At 33.5% G+C, this 18,415-nt stretch overlaps 3 protein-coding genes and 2 non-coding genes across 10 annotated transcripts in view; 2 read left to right on the top strand and 3 right to left on the bottom strand.

Moving 5' to 3' along the window:
• Positions 1–4,017: 4,017 nt before the first annotated feature.
• Positions 4,018–4,089, top strand: TRNAP-AGG. The gene has a single exon. It is a non-coding gene; the product is annotated as a tRNA-Pro (tRNA).
• A 1,045-nt stretch (positions 4,090–5,134) lies between these two features.
• Positions 5,135–5,208, bottom strand: TRNAN-GUU. Its single transcript has one exon. It is a non-coding gene; the product is annotated as a tRNA-Asn (tRNA).
• A 58-nt stretch (positions 5,209–5,266) lies between these two features.
• LOC107010822 (protein RIK) lies at positions 5,267–12,911 on the top strand. 3 transcript variants are annotated; one of them, XR_003576427.1, is made up of 12 exons: positions 5,267–5,533; positions 6,352–6,568; positions 6,964–7,062; positions 7,172–7,206; positions 7,291–7,366; positions 8,169–8,264; positions 8,341–8,427; positions 8,967–9,060; positions 9,207–9,324; positions 9,476–9,992; positions 11,224–11,983; positions 12,384–12,911. XR_003576427.1 is itself a non-coding variant. In XM_015210092.2 (12 exons), the coding sequence occupies exons 1-12, from the start codon at positions 5,460–5,462 to the stop codon at positions 12,506–12,508; spliced, it is 1,779 nt and encodes a 592-aa protein (XP_015065578.1). In that variant the 5' UTR covers positions 5,271–5,459; the 3' UTR covers positions 12,509–12,911. The 3 variants fall into 3 exon arrangements, 1 of the variants encoding a protein (XP_015065578.1); XR_001455752.2 differs by having other exon boundaries at positions 11,155–11,983; XM_015210092.2 differs by having other exon boundaries at positions 5,271–5,533; positions 11,743–11,983.
• Positions 12,912–13,058: 147 nt separating this feature from the next.
• On the bottom strand, positions 13,059–16,095 carry LOC107010823 (glycine-rich RNA-binding protein 4, mitochondrial-like). 4 transcript variants are annotated; one of them, XM_015210094.2, is made up of 6 exons: positions 15,985–16,047; positions 15,863–15,905; positions 14,791–14,935; positions 14,632–14,700; positions 14,385–14,491; positions 13,059–13,790 (listed from the first exon to the last, which is right to left on the bottom strand). In XM_015210094.2, exons 3-6 carry the CDS (start codon positions 14,924–14,926, stop codon positions 13,350–13,352), a joined length of 753 nt encoding a protein of 250 aa, XP_015065580.1. In that variant the 5' UTR covers positions 14,927–14,935; positions 15,863–15,905; positions 15,985–16,047; the 3' UTR covers positions 13,059–13,349. The 4 variants fall into 4 exon arrangements, with proteins under 4 accessions (XP_015065580.1, XP_015065579.1, XP_027770137.1 ...); XM_015210093.2 differs by lacking the exon at positions 15,863–15,905 and having other exon boundaries at positions 15,985–16,095; XM_027914336.1 differs by lacking the exon at positions 15,985–16,047 and having other exon boundaries at positions 15,863–15,978.
• Positions 16,096–17,157: 1,062 nt separating this feature from the next.
• LOC107010824 (protein CHLORORESPIRATORY REDUCTION 7, chloroplastic) overlaps positions 17,158–18,415 on the bottom strand; it is an 8,803-nt gene continuing 7,545 nt past the window's right edge. Inside the window, exon 3 of the mRNA XM_015210096.2 lies at positions 17,158–17,571. Within this exon, the coding sequence (XP_015065582.1) occupies positions 17,287–17,571 (285 nt within the window). The 3' untranslated portion in view covers positions 17,158–17,286. The remainder of the gene's footprint in view (positions 17,572–18,415) is intronic.

Here is an 18,415-nt window from a genome sequence, read left to right as displayed (position 1 = left end):
TAAATTATATTTAAAATAATACTTTTTTTTTATTTCACTGTGCATATTTTATCTAATTTTTTATTTTAAAAAACAATGGTAATTAAATTATATTTCATGTTTTTTAGGGAAAATATGTTCAAACTTCAAACAATCAAATATTATTTGAAAAAAATATAATTAAATACAATTCTATCTTCAACTTCTAACATAAAAATTTTCAAATAAACCGAAAAAGATATTTGCAATAGTTTATAGGGAAAATTACATGGGATGACAAACATCCTTATGGAATTATATAATAAGGGTATAGTTTAATTTATTTATTTATATAATTGTAGTTGTTGTTTTTTGTTTTTTTTTTGTCATAATTAATGGGACCCACCACCTATATTTTAACCAACCGTAAAAAATTTTTATTTTGATATTGTATATAATTTTATACAAATTAATGTTATCTCTTTTATTCCTATCCACCTCTTTCTCCTATAATCACTCCTTCTATCCGATTTTGAAATTCAAATTGGCAAAAATTTCACTTCTCCCTCCGATATTGATTTCTACTTTCACAGGTAAACGCCAAAATCTAGCCGTGAATTCATTTTTTTTATTTTTTTCCTTCTTCAACAATTGTATATGTATTGTGCTTTTTAGTTTTTTCATATTTTTTTGTTAAAATAATCGATCGTTCTTATCATATTATAAGTTCTTCAAAATCAGAATTGATGAATCATCTCAATCTATGAGGAATACCAGAGGTATGCCATTGCATGTCAATTTTGTTGACAATTTACCCTCGTTTTCAATGGGTTTAACTCAAAATTTTGAGGTTAATGTAGGGTCTATGGCAAAATCCAAACATGTTCAAGATGAACAAGCAATGGAAGTATTGAGATCCAAGAAAAAAAATGAACCAATGGCAGTTCAAAAAGTTATTGACAACGTCATAGCTAGCGGCATTAAAATTGTCAAAGGAGGTACAAAGAGGAAAGCAATAACCAGTGACAGAGGATAGTGAATTTGAAATTCACGGAACCGAGGAATATCAGAATCGTGAGATAGTGGCTTAAGACATAATTTTAGATAGAATATTTTGTTACTTATGTGCCAATATACTTAAAATTGTCTGTTTAAGTAATTTTTGTATATTCACATAATTGAATATAGTATATTGCATGTTTAATACAAGAAAGACATATGTATATTTCCTTAGTAATTCTATAAACGAAAGACATAAAAAAGTACTTTAAGTAGATGTATAGTTTACCCCTAAATTATATTGTAATTGTTTATTGGGATCTGTATATTCTGATTAGTTTATACAAATTATTTAAGTTATGTATATAATGACCTGTATACTAAGTTAATTGGTGTAGTGTTGAATTGTATATTAAAGGCTCCCCATTATATATGTTTTGTAATTATAGTTGGTATATGTGTACAAAGGTCAAGCGTATTTAGTTATCTTTATGACTTATAATTGTTTATTATAATTTGTATATTTTAGTAGTTATATACAAACAACTGAAGTTAAGTATATATTAAGCTTGTATATTAATGTAGTATATACAAAGTTGTTTGGACAGTTGTATATTGACATGTTTAAGTGTCATATTCATCTACACATACTAATACCAGAAAAATAGTTTGTAGATATTATAACCATTGGTTTATTGCTTTCTTCAACCTTATATTTAATCTTCAATATCTTATTATTCATATCAACACCAATCTGTGTGGAAATTGTTGTATAAAACTCAAGAAATGTTGCTTGTTCCTTAAACACTATACCCTCTATAATCAACGTAACTATTTGTATCGTCCCATCTTTCAAAATGCATAACCAAAATAGCTAATGAACACATTATCTGTAGAATTTACAAACAAAATTTTATTTCAAAACAATTACAAATATCGTATATACAATTGACATAACATTTTAATATAACCAATTTAATCAGTAATAACAAAATTACATTACACTGGCCTTGGTTTGCTTATATACAAATACTGCATCTAAAAAAATAAAATCTCATCACCTGTATATAATTGTCTCATACAGTTTTGTATATAATACATACATTTCAATATATACATTACTGCAGTTTTTGTATATGAATATTAGAAAACACAAAACGTATCTGATACAACAATATTGCAGGTAATAAAACCAAACATAATACTCAAATTTCATAAATATATACAATTTTTTCACACGCCTTCGTATACACAAAATTAATATACATTTTGAATATTTACATTATTGCAGTAATTTATATATAAATACTAAAATATATAAATTAACGTATACAATCCATATATTCAAATTATTTTTATCAAGAAACAAGCCAGAAAATCATATACATAATTACGCTACGAATGTATAGAAATCTCAATCCGCAAACGACGACACATACATCCAAATTTGTATATACAAGAGAAAATTGTATAATTAATGTCTTTCAATTGCTGTAGGATTCTTTTTTGAAAAAAAATTTAATTTTGAACGTCTAAATTTATTGTTACCTGTTTAATGCTACAGTTACAATTCACTTTTAATTTATTTTTTTTTATAAATTATAAACAAAAAAAACATTATATACAAAATTAAATACCTAAAAACCTAAACTATACTTATAGAATGTAATTAGGTAAACTATACTCATTTAATATTATTTCATCTAATAAGTTTGCCATATATAAAATTTTCCCTAATAACTTCTAGTAGCTCGTATACATATGATGTGATTATACATCCACGACATAATGTTTTAGTCAAATAACAAATTGGATGACATCACTAATTTTTAATAGTTGAATGTATAAACTATAAACAACATTTTAAAAAAAATACATTCTGAGTTATAAAAAGAACTACAAAATATATAACTAAATATAACTCTAACTTCAATCTTTTTATACTTGGATAATTAAATTATTATCTCATATTAAAAAAATCTCATGAAAAATTAAATATTTCATTTCGCATGCTAAAAAACCCTCATGTGCTTTTACTAATGTAAGTGTGGCCATCACGAGAAGTAAAAGAGAACTTCACAAATCTATAGAAGATATGCTTTAAGTTATAGTTTCGAACTTTCATGACTCCTCGTGACTAATTTAAAGAAAGTACATCGTAGTAGTAGATACTCATTTTTATTAGTTACACAACAAATTACTACTTATCCTCATAGTAAAAAAGTTAGTGAGAGTAATAACAAACTTACGATGTTGTGGGTATCGACTAGGGTGATAGTAGATTATGATAATAATGATTGAGATAGTATGCGCAAGCAAACAAATAGCTGTGGTGTATGATAGTGATAGTTAATGATGATAATTTATAACAGTAGTTTATATTATATAATAATGGTTCATTACATGTAGTGATGGATAGTTGTATATAAATGTTGGTAGCGATTATTGTAAATATATAGTGGCTAATGATGATATAAATATTAACTATGGTGATTGACGGTTGATGGTAATTGTGATTGAGAATATGACATTGTAGGTGGTGATAGTTGATAATGATAAACGGTGATGATGATTAGTGATGAAAGTGGATGATAATGTGATAGTGATATCAAATTGTTATGAATTTTAATTATTCAAATATACTTAAATCGATTGAGTGATTGTAAAAGAAAAAGAAAAACACACTTGGATTCAAACTTGAAAATAAATATACTCCGTTTTATAATTTAAATGATTAAAGATTAGATATTCACTCTATGCAAATAAACAAAACTTAAAGAGTATATAATAACTAGAGGTTTATTATTACTATACAAGTCCAATAATAATGTGTGTTGTTTAAACGTAATTAAATCAATGAATACATGAACATATACAACTATAATCTAATTAGTAACTATGATTAATTAATATTTACATTCACTCCATCAAATCATTTAATTGTGGTAAGTTGTATTCATTTGGTATAAACACTCTACGCGAATAAGTAATATATCTATAATAGTGAAGCTGGATGCTAAATATAATATAAATTAAACCTAGTCGCTGAAGAGACATGTTGGGCATTTGGTCTAGTGGTATGATTCTCGCTTAGGGTGCGAGAGGTCCCGAGTTCAATTCTCGGAATGCCCCTTCAATCTTTTCTTATATTTTATTTTTTGGCTTATGATGCTCAAACCATATATACAAAAATATATTGATGTTCATGTTTTCCATGACTCCATGAACAAGTTTCAAAAATTAATAATGCAAAAAAAGAATATTTAGTTAGTAGAATAAAATTTAAATTAATAAGATTGATATATTGCTTGCGATATTAATTTTTAGTTTTGTCAAGTTCAATACTTAAGAAATCAACTCATTCCTTTCTTAGAGTATGAATAAAAGCCTCAACCACATTATCTTTAACACCTCAAAGAATGTGTTCTTTACTTGCCTTGTGCAAAAATATCATATTCACATAAAAATTCATATCACTTGACCTATTTATTTATTATTATTTTTTAACAATCGTTAGTAAAATGATAGTTTTGAGATTACAAAGTGTAACGAATGTGAAGGAGTGTGTAAATTGAAGCGAAAAAAAATGTTATTGGTTCATTTTTATTAGGCTATTGGATTAATATGCTTTATAATGGTTTTGTGAAAAAGAAATTATCAAGTTATCGGGTTAACATACTTTTATTGGGTTTTAATATTGGGTTATAGGGTAAACCAGACTATAACTTACTATTTTATCCATATATAAATATTAAATATTAATCTCAGTACCTTATTGGTTACTGTCATTGCTCATTAAACACTTTACACTGACTTAGAGTTCACAACTTCACGTTATACAAAATCTCAAAACCTAAAGCAAGAACCATATTCTCTTAATTTCTCTTTATGTTGCACTTGTATAGTTCTTGAATCAATTCTTATTATTTTTATATTATGATCATTCGTAAAGTTAAATTATTGTCTTATCGTGTCAGATTATTGGAGAAGTCATACATTTATTTTACAAACATTTTCTTATTGGGCAAACAAAAAATCGAACTGTTAAAGACGAAAATCGATAACAAAGTATCTTATTTAGTTTGGGTAATAGTTTAACATATCCAAAAATCAATAAACCGAACCGATACATACCTACATGAAACTAACCCATTTTGAAAAAAAAAAATTGTAACTTCGCTAGAAGGAGGGCTTGAACCTCCGACCTTGTGGTTAACAGCCACACGCTCTAACCAACTGAGCTATTCCAGCTTGTGATTTTTCGTTCACTTTATTTTATTAATCAATCAAACCGTTTCGTACACATGCATGTAACAAGTCTTCACCGCATTTGGCCGTTCACCTTGGTACCAAAATCCAAATCCATTACGGATTCTGAAAACCACAAATTCTTACAATTTGATGAATCCAAAATCTCAATCTGCCTGAAAATTCAATCCTTCTGCCGCTCCGTTGATTTAGAAGAAGCGTTTCAATTGCACGAACTAGAAATTTCTTCATCAATGACGGAGGATAATTGCCCTAGAGTTTCATCTTCTGAAACCGTAGACTCCAATTCTTCATCGACGAAGCAAAGGTGCATAAAATTTTCAGTTTTAATCTTAGCTTTTTTTGAAGGCAAATCACTTCAATTTAGATCTAAATTCCCCTTAATATCACCGACTTAGGTCAAAATCAATAGTTTTGATTCATTGTATCTACATTCACTAGTTTGGGATTGAGATAAGTTGATTCATATATTGATTGGTCCCCTCTACCTTTTTTTGCTAAGAATCCCTTTCCGGAACCCTATTAGCTCAGCTGGTATATGTGTTAGTAGAATACTACTTTGATTTCTTTCTAAAAAGTAGAAACGAACAGTTACGTAGTTCTAATTAAGCTGCCATAATTAGATATGGGTTTGACCTAACTCAGTAATTAACTTTGGTCCAAACTTTTTGGCTGAGGAGTTGGATTTTTTGTTTATTGAGTTCGTGGTTTCACATGACTCTCTCCCATGATTTTAATCCTTTTGATGTATTATTGGTTCCATGAGTTTGTCAGTGTCCTTTTTGCTCTGATGCTAAATTGAAAAAGTTCAGAAACTGAATTAGTACTTTGTTGAGATGAAATTATTACTCTGCGGGAAGAAGCAGCATTGAGGTGAGGGCAGTAGTAGTATCTTCACCGGGAAGGTTAGCTGTTTTTTAGGAATTTAGAGAATCTGGGTTGACTTAAAAATATTAGCTGGTTTGTTTGCATTATGCTGCAGAAGAGGAAAGAGAAATAAGAAACAATAACATACACAATTTGATTGATTGATTAATTAATATTAGAAAAATGATGAGAGACAGCTTTGTAGTCTAATAAGAAGAGTAAGCTCTTCTGGTGGTATAACTTTTCAACATCTTCCAGGAAACGGAGAAAGTGGGATCAGCCTGCGGAGACATTCGTTCCAGAAGGGGTAGCGGTATCTGGGATTTTTCCATTGGCAAATACTGGTTCTCTTGCTGGTATCACACTACCTGGCGTGATGCCAGTCTTGGGTGCTGCTTTTACGAATCCTCTTACCGCTATTGGTGCTACTACAGTGCAGCAGCTTCCTGTAATTATTGCCCAAAAATCAGTTCAAGTAAGATCATCAGAGAAGATGCTGCTTATTATTTTGTAGTTTGGAAGTATTCCCCTATTACATGAGGGTTGTCACCTAGCTGTAGTAGTTATTATCCAAATGCATGATTTCTTCCTTTTCTTTGTTGGTGGAAGAAATTGCTTTTGTTGTCAGTAAGCGTTGCCCAATTATCTGCCTCCTTATATCATCATCGAAAAGAAAAAGTCCTCTGGTTCACTTCCTGCAGTTGTCTTACTGCAAATTAACAGTTAATGTGTTTGTTACCCATCCTAGGAAATTATACTGAATCAGGCATGTTCTTCGTGTCATTTTTCTATTACCCTTCTACGAAATGCTGTTTAGAATCATCTGTTTTTTGTTTGGATCGCTTCTGATTTTCCAATGAGCTATTGCAGCCGAAAATTCAGGATGAGTTGATAGCAAGAGAAATTGTCATTAATGATGCTGATCCGTCTGTTCGCTACAGGCTCACAAAGCGCCAAACACAGGAAGAGGTGAATATTGTTAATGGGTTTTGTAAGACTAAAGATGACTCGAGAAGCAAATGTGATTATCTTAAGGTTATGCTCATTATTTATTGATCAGTTATCACTGTTTCTGCAGATTCAGAAGAGCACGGGTGCTGTGGTTATAACTAGGTAGCACACCATGAAGTCTTATTATATTGCTTATTGTTTAGCCCTTATTTACAGTGTGATACTTATTTATCGTGGCTATTGCAGGGGTAAATACAAGCCTCCAAGCGCACCTTCTGATGGTGAAAAACCCCTATACCTTCATATTTCTGCTGGGGCACATGTAAGCAGTTTTAGTTACTTGCGTTTGGATGCACCATTTGGTTCAGGAAGATTGCTGATAAAGTTTTGTCCATCACTAAATTGCATAGATGAATCATTTTTCTGTGCATTATTAATTAATTAATACATTTGCCTTTGTGTCAACTTGTTTCTCTGAGTTTGGTTTCTGCGTTTTCTAACCATTGAAGTGGTTACCACCAATATTCTTCTGCTCATCTTCTCTAGTTAAGAGTTCATTTACTGCTATTTTTTTCCCCGTTTTTATCCAATGTATACTACACATGACTGGAGAATCTGGAAATATCTTTTCTCTTAAAAAGCAAAACCCAAAACATATTCCTATCTTCTGAACCTTTTCTACGTTTTTTAAAAAATGTCTACACCTTTCATCTATCCAGCCAAAATTCAGTGTAAATGTTTGACCTGGCAAAGTTAGCGAGAGTTGAAAACATAAAAGTATAAGGTACTAATAACCTTTTGCTATCTTAGGAACAACATCAACAACAACATTACCCTGTGAAATCCCACAAAGAGGGGTCTGGGGATGCTATATTAGGAACAAAATTAAAGAAAAAAGTTGAGTGGAGAAATGTCTCATTTAAGTTTCAGGCTATCTTTTATTTTATAAAACACTTCTCCATGGGGAAATTGTACTTATCTTGGGTCACACTATGATGAAAAAATTGTTATTCATTAAAGTGGGACTTCTCTCTGTAACCTTTTCAAGTTTTATTATTTGACCTCTTACTTTGCTGGGTGAAGTGATTGCTGTGGTGTATTTACATGTACTGTGGTTGATTTAGCTAGAAACAACACTTGAGAGGATCAGAGCAGTTGATCGTGCTGCTGCTGTAGTGGAGGAAATGCTTAAGCAAGGTCCTGTTAACAATGGATTAAAGGTAAGTAGTATCTGCTGAGGTTTGACAGGACCTGAAGCCAGAAAATTACTGGAACCTCTGACTCTCTTATCATCAGGTTAATCATCTGCTGAGTACCTGTGTGTACCTGGGCTTTGAGACTGATCCATCAGCAAATATTACTGTGCGCATTCGTGGACCAAATGTGAGCTTTCTTAATCTAACTTTGCTCATTTCTCCTGATTTATTGAGTTATCTTGGTATGTTGCCTATTAAGGGTTAATTTCCTTACATATTTCAATTTATGAATTCTCGCATATTTAACTGCATAAAAATTGGATCCTTTTTTTTTTTGTGATTTACTATCCATTTGCCTTATCAATTTCTTTTACCTATATGCTGTGATTTGCTGGCAAATTTAAATACCGGGGAAGTTCATTCAGCTGTTACATCTCTGTTATGGATCAGATATTGGCATCATGTATTCTCTTTATTGATCAGATTATGGTCTGAGTAATTATATGATTGTTTCTTCCAGTAGTTTGGGTGTAGTCCATTCTCTATCCTGCCTGGCTAATTATCTTATTTATCTCTTTTGGCATTATGATGCTTGATGTGCTCCTTTAAACTTTATTCTTATTGATAGAAAGCCAAGAGTTTCTAATGTTCTGAGCTCTCTCTGACATCTCCGTCCATTTGGAGAGATTTTCTTCTGTGCTGGTGGTTGGCTTTTTGTAAGTGCAGGATCAGTATATAAATCACATTATGAATGAAACTGGAGCAACTGTCTTGCTAAGAGGACGTGGTTCGGGATATTCAGATGAAGGACAGGGAGAAGGTGCCTATGTGTTGATTAAGATGCAATTATTTTCCCATGCTCCATAGCATGATAAGAATGGTTATCAATAGTGTGCCACTGGCTAGATTCCTCAGCTATGAAAAAAGATTAGTTATTCCTCATAAATGTACTCTTTTAATGTGCAGATGTTCACCAACCTCTGCATTTACTCATATCAAGCAATAACAGTGCAAGTCTTGAGCGTGCGAAGCTTTTGGCAGAAAATCTTTTGGATACTATTTGTGCAGAGTGTGGTGCTTCTAGGTATGCATGTTGCTCTGAGTATATGAAATGTGATTGCAGCCTGTTAACTTTCATTCAGAAGAGGTTTATGTGGGCTGTTATTTTGTTATGATTCTTTTTCTTTTGTTGGGCTGAGTCCTGAATTCTCATATGTGTGACTGTCGATCTGCAGAGTCTCGTCTTGTAAGGTTTATGGAGCTGTTCCGCCTCCACTGCAACCGTTAGCCAGCGTTCAGGTTTCTGGAAGTGAATCAGAAGTCAATAACACACCCACAGCCAATGTAGCTGCACAGATTTTGAGCTCCTCAACAGCAGCAGCAGTTCCCGTGACTGCAGCTGCAGGTGGGACTGGTGTTGCTTCTCAGGGTACAGTACCTCAATCTCTAGGCTCACTGGATCCTGTGCCATCTCAACCTCCCACCAGTTGTTATCCTCATCAATTAGTTACAAGTAGAACAAGCTATATTGGCTATGATGGTATATATCCCCAAGCCACTGCTTTGCAGCAAGTTGCTTTGGCTCTTAGGCAATCTACTTCTCCAGTCACTTCAACAGTTCCTCCAGCAACAACGGGACCAAGCATCACTTCACAGACAAGTACAGGTTCTGAGAAGGACAAGCGCCCTGCACAGAAGCGTAAATTTCAAGAATTGCCGGCTGTTGGAAAAGGCCAAGCAACTGTAAACCAGGTATGTGCTTAGTCTCCTTGACCTATACGAAGGTATCTCCAGGCAATTGCCCTTAACTGGCTTTTGATGAGAAAATTATAATGGTCATCTCCGAGTCAAGTACATAAAGCTTCATGATTGATCAGAGATGGGGAATGAATATTGAAAGCATTTCATGTTATAATTTCTGGCATATGAACCTAAACTTGAGTATCCAGAAGTTCCTCTATTATCGCTATCTGCTTGTGGAAGTATCCAACGGGGCACTGGCTGTGCAAAAATTTTTGCTCCAAGCCTCCAAGATAAGCCCATCTCTTGGATGAGAACTAAAATGTTAGATGATATCATGTAAACAAAAGAAATAAGATACAAAGGGGGAACTGTAGATGATATATTAGTACAGCCATTGCTACTGTTCCAACTTAATTTGGTGGAAGATTGAGTGGTACATGTATCACTAATCTGAAATCAAAAACATCTCTAATTACTTCTGTTTAGCCATTCATTGACCACCCACTATGTAGTATCTATCAGATCGACTGCTAGAGTGACAATATAACTGAAGAAAGATGTTGGTTAATGTGAGACAAGTTTCCCCTAGTGGTTGTGACTAGAGGTCACTGAAGTTGTATTGTCTCCCATTCCTCATTTGGAGGGCCTCCACCAAATCACGAAGTTCCTGTGATTTCTCCAAATTTATGCTCTGAAACAAAGCCTTCATAAACATTGGTGATATGTGGCGTATCTATAGCCTGTGCATCTGCCTTTTTATATCTGAAGTTGTGTCCCTTAATTGCCTTTAATTGATTCTCACTGCTTGAGTGATCTTCTGCACAGGACTATGCTGTGTATATGAATTATGATAGATTCTTCACTTCACCTTCCACTATATAAATGGTATTAATAGAAGGATGAAGTACACCTTGTGTAGCATGATGACTGGCAAAATTGGGATTTATCAGATTCTCTTATTTTTGGGTCTCTTTTAAACTTAGTTTACCATTCATCCTACATCTTAGTTTCTATTAAAAAAAGACTTCGTTGTCTCTCATTTTAAATTTTCATCTCATTGCTGTTGTATATGGAGCGTTAGAAATTTCCCAAATTTCCTTCCCTTGAGATATTTTTCAGTTATAAAACATATACTCATTTCTGGTCTAACCTTTTCTACTTGATATTCCAGGTAATTTCTCTGACCTTGTATGAAGCTAACAGGCTGTGGAACTCTGTTGGACCTTTGTATGTTTCACAGGATTCTGGATACGGAGGAGGCATGGGGTTGCTACGTGCAATTTCAGTTTTATGGTGCCGATGCAAAGATGCCATGCCCTTCTGGTTTAGGCATTCTGTTAAATGTTAATATGCTAATATGAAATGCACATTATTAATCAACTTGCTTCAAGTACTAAAAGGGTAATGAGATCGAGCTCACAATACATTCTGCCTGTGAGGCTTTCAAACTGTTTCAACTTTACTCTAGAAGATAAAATGTTTTCTATTGGTATCTGCAATATATGCATTTTCTAAACATGTTGATCTAAGCTCCTTGTAGCAAGTGAGAAAAAAAAGTCAAGCTGCATCTTACCCGATTGAGTCCAATTTATTCATGTCAACCAATAACTCTTATGATCATGCATTTATTTTAAACTTCCCTTGCCTGCTACTATACAAGTAAAAGAATGTTCTCGAACAACTCAAAACTTTTACCTCCTTTTTTCCTGGAATTTCTAAGTTTTCTGGATGGACTCCCCCTCCCCCTTCTGGTTGCCAGAATCCACTGCAGGCTATGGAGCTTCTAATGCTTCAGGAACGAATTTCAGAGAAAGGTGATACAGACAAAATTGGTATTCCGACTCACAGAAAGTTGGTTCAGCCCTTATCCAGTTCAATGCTGCCGCCGCCACCTCCTAGAATGATGCCTCCACCGCCGCCGCCACCAAAGTTCCAATCATCCTCACAGAAAGTGCATGATAACAATGTGGTTGACAAAGCACCAAGTAAAATTGTACCAGGTATTTGCCATCACTCAAGCTTTTTCAGTCTCAAGATTTCAATAAACTCTTGCTTGGTTTGTCTATTAGCAATGGCCTACCTATCTTCATTACCCCTTTTTTTTCTTGCATTTCTTGTTACTAAGTGGAAGTGTGAAAATCCATTGAGTCCTATTAACATGGTAGAACTTATTTTACTTTTTATTTTTATCTTCCACTTCTTATTTTTGTATTATATCAGCATGAGATTAGCTTAAATGGGTGGAAGTTCACTGAAGATCTATATAAGAGACCCCAAGTAGCTTAGGATTGAGGCCTTGTAGTAGTAGTTGTTATCAGACATAACTTGTCTATTTCATTTTTACAGTTGAGAAATATGAGAGTGTATGTATAATTGTTTGATTTGATTTGTGCATCTCAGATACATTAGTCCAGCTAATGGAATATGGGGATGACGACGACGACGATAATGATGAAGCAATTGACGGACCTTTGAAAAGTAGCTCAAGTGCGGTAGCGACTCCAAAGCCATTCTGGGCTGTTTAATAATATGACCACTGCACATCTCTGAAGATTTTGGCAACAGCTGAATGTGCATTATAAGTTGAATGGTTGTTTTCAATTGACCTGGAAGTGGCTGTAAAATATATGATATGTACCCTTCCCCACCCCAGCAAAAAGATGAGGGGGCACCAAATGGAGGAAAAGAGGAAAGGAGAGTTCTTGTAGTATTGTGCCAAACTGATTATATCAGAGTGTAAGTGATGCTCTATGTAGAATGACTCGTAGAGATTCCGCAACCTTGTATTTCCATTCAGAAGTTGTTTGCTGCTGGCTTGTAGTTTCACTCTGAACTCTTTATGAAACAAACAAATGCCAGCAGTTTAACCTATTATTTTCTCTCAGTATCAATATGCAGTTATTCGAAACGCAGGCAATTAGCAACTTATTGAGTGTTCATCGATGTTGTCGAATGTAATGTAAGGAAGCACTTCCACTTACTAATTATGGGTTCCAGTCAGTTTAGCACACATTTTCATGTTTCTAATTGCCTATCAAGTAAACAAAAAGTGCTAATGCCAGCCCACAATCTTCATTTTAGCCACAAGGTCAAGAAAGTCACCACAAGTGCCTTAAAAGAAACAAGCGGGTAGGAAAAGATTCAGCACTGTACATTGCACAAAATCAGTACTTGGAGAGCTCTATGAACTTGAAACATTTATGAAACGAGTAGAGTGTAATCCTACAGATTGATTAAACTTAGATGAAGCATTCAACCAGTAGCAACCCTGCTGGAAATAGAATATACTTTCTTTTAACTCAACACGTATTGTGAACATGTACTCATCAAAGCCAAAGTTGGTGAATAGCATATGAGGACGTATTATCAACTCCTCGAGTTGGCGTAGTCATTTGGCTCATCATTGTCGTCGCTGCTGCTCCTTTCTACACCTGGTGTGAAATCATTGTTTACAGATTCAGTCCCTTGGTCTGCACTAAGCTGTTCTTCACCACCATTGTGCGAGGTCCCAGGGCTCCCACCAAATTCAGAGTTGTCCAAGAAATCATTACTAGCGGAAACACCAGCATTGTAACTTCCACTACTCCCACCACCATATCCAGCCCCAAAACTATCCCCACCATAGCTGCCACCACCTGCAGGGTAACTGTTGTTGCTACCATAGTTACCACCACCTCCATAATTCCCATATGAGTAACCTCCAGCTCCCCCACCATAGCTAAATCCACCTCCACCAGAACCACGCCCGAATCCTCCAGGACGCTTTTCTGTGGCATAATTCACCCTTATCCGTCTCCCGTGGAGATCCTGCAAAAGTTACGCAGACAGATTTTACCCAATACTAGTCCCAAAAGCTTTTCCAAAAAAAAATTCATTCTCAAATGACGGAAGAAAATAGCAAAATGTAATTTGTCCATGATATAAAAGAAAGGGAAAACAAGATGAAGTCCTGATGGATTTCTGACCCAATAGAACCTTATTGGTTAGCACTAGATGGAAAGACCACCCTGTCACTAAGGCTAACTAATCAATTTCTTCCAGTAATTGACAGTGGAATACGGTGAATAAAACGGAAGGAACAACATGAAATTATCACCTGATACTGGTCTCAAAAAGTTGTTCAAATATTTCATCTCGTTTAGCGGTAAGAAAGTGCCGGAAGCAATTTGATCTTAATATTTATAAAGGCACACTAACATGAAGTTACAAAATTTTCGTGTAATAGAACCTATTAGATGGGAACCATCATTGATGGAGTGGACTAAGATGGATAGCATCTTTAGGAAAATAACATAACTTGCCTGACACTCTGACTACACAAAGTGATACAAAAAACAAGAAATATCACTCTTCGAGAAGAACTGACACCGGTGCTCCACAAAGAAACCTGGGCATCATTACCTGGCCATCCAAGGCACTCAGGGCACTTGATGCTTCTTCAGCAGATGTATAAGTAACAAAACCAAACCCTCTGGATCTCCCACTGTCACGATCAAAAATAACTCTAGCTGCACGAGTTACACATCATTGTGTAGTCAATTTGTTTTTCTTGTTTAGGGCACATCAATTTTATGGGCTCCATGAACCACATAATTGGAGTAAGCTGCAAAATCTTATTTTATCAGAGGTAAAAACATAAATCAAGTACCTTCAATCACTTGACCATGTTGGGAGAATGTCTCTCGCAGAGAGGTTTCATCAGTGCCATATGAGAGACCTGCAGGGGATAGTTGGCGCCATTATAGAGCAACAAAAGGAAGGAAAAGAACATAGTAACTGCATACTACTGGGAACAAAATCCTTTTACCTCCAACAAAAAGCTTTGAAGAAGACATGCTTCTTATAGCCTGGTAAAGTGAGGTTCTAGAGGCACACGATTCCAAATTCGTGTGTCTGCTTACACTCTGTTTAAGCATATTTCCAATTCTGTTGAATAAAGCCATCTTTCAAACCTATGAAAAGAACAGAACAACAGGAGTCCATATTAAACATAACATGAGAATAGATGTTGGATTTAGAAGAAATCTTTGATAGTAGCATAGTTCTACCATAATGCTGAACGGGACTAGATGACACGAAACAGCATAAAACAAAAGAAAAAGATGGCTTCTTTTCTCCAAGCTCATATTTCGTCTCTATTTATATAACAGTGACATTCCAAAATATGTGAACCATCCCATCAAGAAAATTACTCAATACAACTTTCACCATTTCATGACTCCAAAGAATTCAAATTCATCTTGACATCAAACACATTTAAACTAACTTCCCATTTCTTTAATAGTTCCTTCCACTTAAAAGAATCTACTAATAACTCAGTCCAATAAACATGTTCAATCAAACATAATCATACAAAACAGCACAAAGCAAACACATACCTACTCTTCCATATTTGTCATACAACTTATGTTGCTCACACTCTTCAAAAATGTAAAAGGGTGCTTGTCGGATTCTCCAAAAGTAGTGCATTTTATAAGAATCTGACACAGGTACAACATCAAAACTGAAGAGTCTGCACAATTATAGAGCACAAGACACATACATTCCTCATCCTACAGTTCCCTCCGGCGGAAATTACCAAAAATAAACCAGCCATGAACTAATCTCCCTATTAATCAAAACCCATCAACAAAAAATACTAAAGATCCTATTTTTATCAGCAATCAGCACCCAATATGCTCACTAGTCACTACTGATCTCCAAAACAAAAAAAGATTCAATACAGAGACCGTTTCCGAAAGACCTTCAGCTCAAATGTATCACAGTACAAAAAACCAAGAAAAATGTAGCTGTAAACCCCCACGATCATATCATAACTATAATTCACAGTACTAATAATGGTATTCAAGAAACAGAATGAAAATGATCAGAACCCTAACCTTATAAAATGGATACAACGAAACAAGTTGAAATAACAACAATCTGTATCATAAAATGCAAACTCTTTTTAACATTAAGCTAATCGAAAATGGATATAGTAAAAATTCAAGAAGAAACATACCTTCGAAGATTTTTTATTTTTCTTTTTCTTATACCCGGTGAGTTCAGTCAGTAGGGTTTAAGAACTTTGTGGATATAAATATTGTAAAATATATTGGCCTTACGATTAGTAACTTGGAATGATCTGAACCGTTGGATGAAAGATTCCAAACTTTTTTTTTATTTCCATTTTTGCCCTTTGTCTAGAAACATCTATGTTCTATACATTGATATTAATTACGTGGCATTATTATGATTGGATATGTCAATTTAAAAGAGGAAGATATTTTCATTTTTTTTTAATTATTTGAGTGTTTTTTGAACTTATTTTATTGACGCTGAAAAATACTTAAAAGTTGTTTTAACTTAAAAAATAAGTTGATGCAAATCAGCTCATAGTTTGAATTGTTTTTATCAATTTTTTTACTATAATATTGTATAATTAGAAAGACTCTTTAAAATGTGTGGGTTTTTAAACTTGAAAATGTGTAGCATCTATAAAATAGATTTAAAATGAAGAATATACCACGTAAGTTTGAGATACGAAGATATAACTAGTTAGGTTTTAATTTCAAGTTAATTAAATCAAACTATTATTTCTGTTATATGTTGTTTTACTTGGACTTAACTTGTTAACGCAAAATAATTATGTGCCATATGAAATAATAATGTCTTTTTTCAAGAAATATGAAGCGCACACCGAGCGCATCCAAGCTCATCTCTAATTTCTCCAAGTTCATGTTTAGATATGTAAATAATATGTTACGTAGTTTTCTTAATCATAAATATTATAACAATTAACGATTAAGAAAAATAAATAAATATATCATTTAGATTATCAAATCACTCAACTTTATTTTATATGAATAAAATATTTTTTTTAAAAGAATAAAATCACTAAGTCAAAATTATCATAAAAATAAGGAGAAAAGTTCAAATATAGAATTGAATTTTGAGTAAGGATTCATCAAATATCATCCTTATAAATTGGATTCATCTATCACCTATGTCATTGTTGTTCAACAATATGCCCTTTCGTGACTATATTTTATCAACAAAAAATATATTTAATTTTAAAATATCACTTTGTACACGTGATTAATGATGATATAATCACATTATTAATTAAATCAGTAAATAAAAGCTCATCTAAATTTAAAATATTTTTTTTAAAAAAAAAGAAAAAAAAGTTTCACCTGAATTAAACTCACCCTACCCAATCCATGTTTGATTTTAGTCATTATCACCTGTTCCTTTCAATAAAATTAAAACGATATAAAGAAAATTACATTAACTGTTATTTAAAAATAAATCGAGAGTCCTTTCATATGATGTCTTGTTGTAAACGAACTTGGTACCATTGTAGGGAACCAACATCTCCATCAATTTCAAGTTCACAAACAGATTTTACTAAATATTCAACAGCATCATCACTATCTTCAAATCTAGCAAGGTCTGGTGGCAGTGTTTTGGCTGGCCAATTTTCTAACCAACTCTTTAACTTGTCTCTTAATTCTTCCTCAGTAACAAATTCCTCTGACTTTCCAGGTTCCATTAGTACATAAGTGTCTGTTTCTATGTTTGATCTTCTCCTTCTTGTACCCAATGTCTGATTAATTTATTTTACACACACACAAAAAAGAAGAGACAATTAACAAAGTGAAGTGTTGCTTAACCTATATAAAATAGTGTTGGGTATGTAGCAAGAATTGATGGGAAATAAAGGGAAGGAGAGGAATTTGAAAGGTTTAGAACTTGAAAGGTTGGGAACTTGAAAAGTCCTCTAATGCTTTATTGAAAAAGGCAATAGTCCCTCATCGGTAATGGAAAGGAAAATAGGAGAGTTTAAATAAATAAACGCTCCTATTAATTGTTAAAAGGGTTGGAAAGAGGGACCCCCCTCGCGCCGTCGTCGTCGTCGCTCGCTTCGGCTTCGGCTTTGGCAAATGATCGAGAGATAATTTTTTGGACAAAATTTATTTTAATTATTTATTAATTAATTTTAAATGGCCAAAAATTATTTTCAATAAATTAGTTGATAACCGAAATGTTTTCAACTTTTTAGTTAAAACCCGACTGATCTTCCTTCTTCTTAAAATCACATTTTTTCTTCGTGTACTTTCCTGCTGTGGATTGATTCGCTGACAGTAGAGTTTTTGGTATCTATACTCTACTGATTAAAATCATTTTACCCTGGGAGGTTATATTCCAAATCAAACCTCGGATACTAGAGGGGAATAATTTCCTTAAGGGGACACTGTGAATTCAGTGGACTTGATTTTCTTCCTAAATTTTCAATAAGAGTATTCCAGATTCTGGTACGTTTTTACAGATTAAATTATTTTATTTCTGTTCATCTTATTTACTGGTTATAAAAATTCTCAGTTACTTCGTGTTTCTGAATGATTTATTAGAACCAGTAATTTCTGATTTTATAACACAGATTGGAAACA

This window comes from Solanum pennellii, chromosome 2 (assembly GCF_001406875.1).
Source record: "Solanum pennellii chromosome 2, SPENNV200".
NCBI lineage: Eukaryota > Viridiplantae > Streptophyta > Magnoliopsida > Solanales > Solanaceae > Solanum > Solanum pennellii.
Note: the sequence above shows the minus strand (reverse complement) of the source record. Positions and strands in the feature narration are given on the sequence as shown.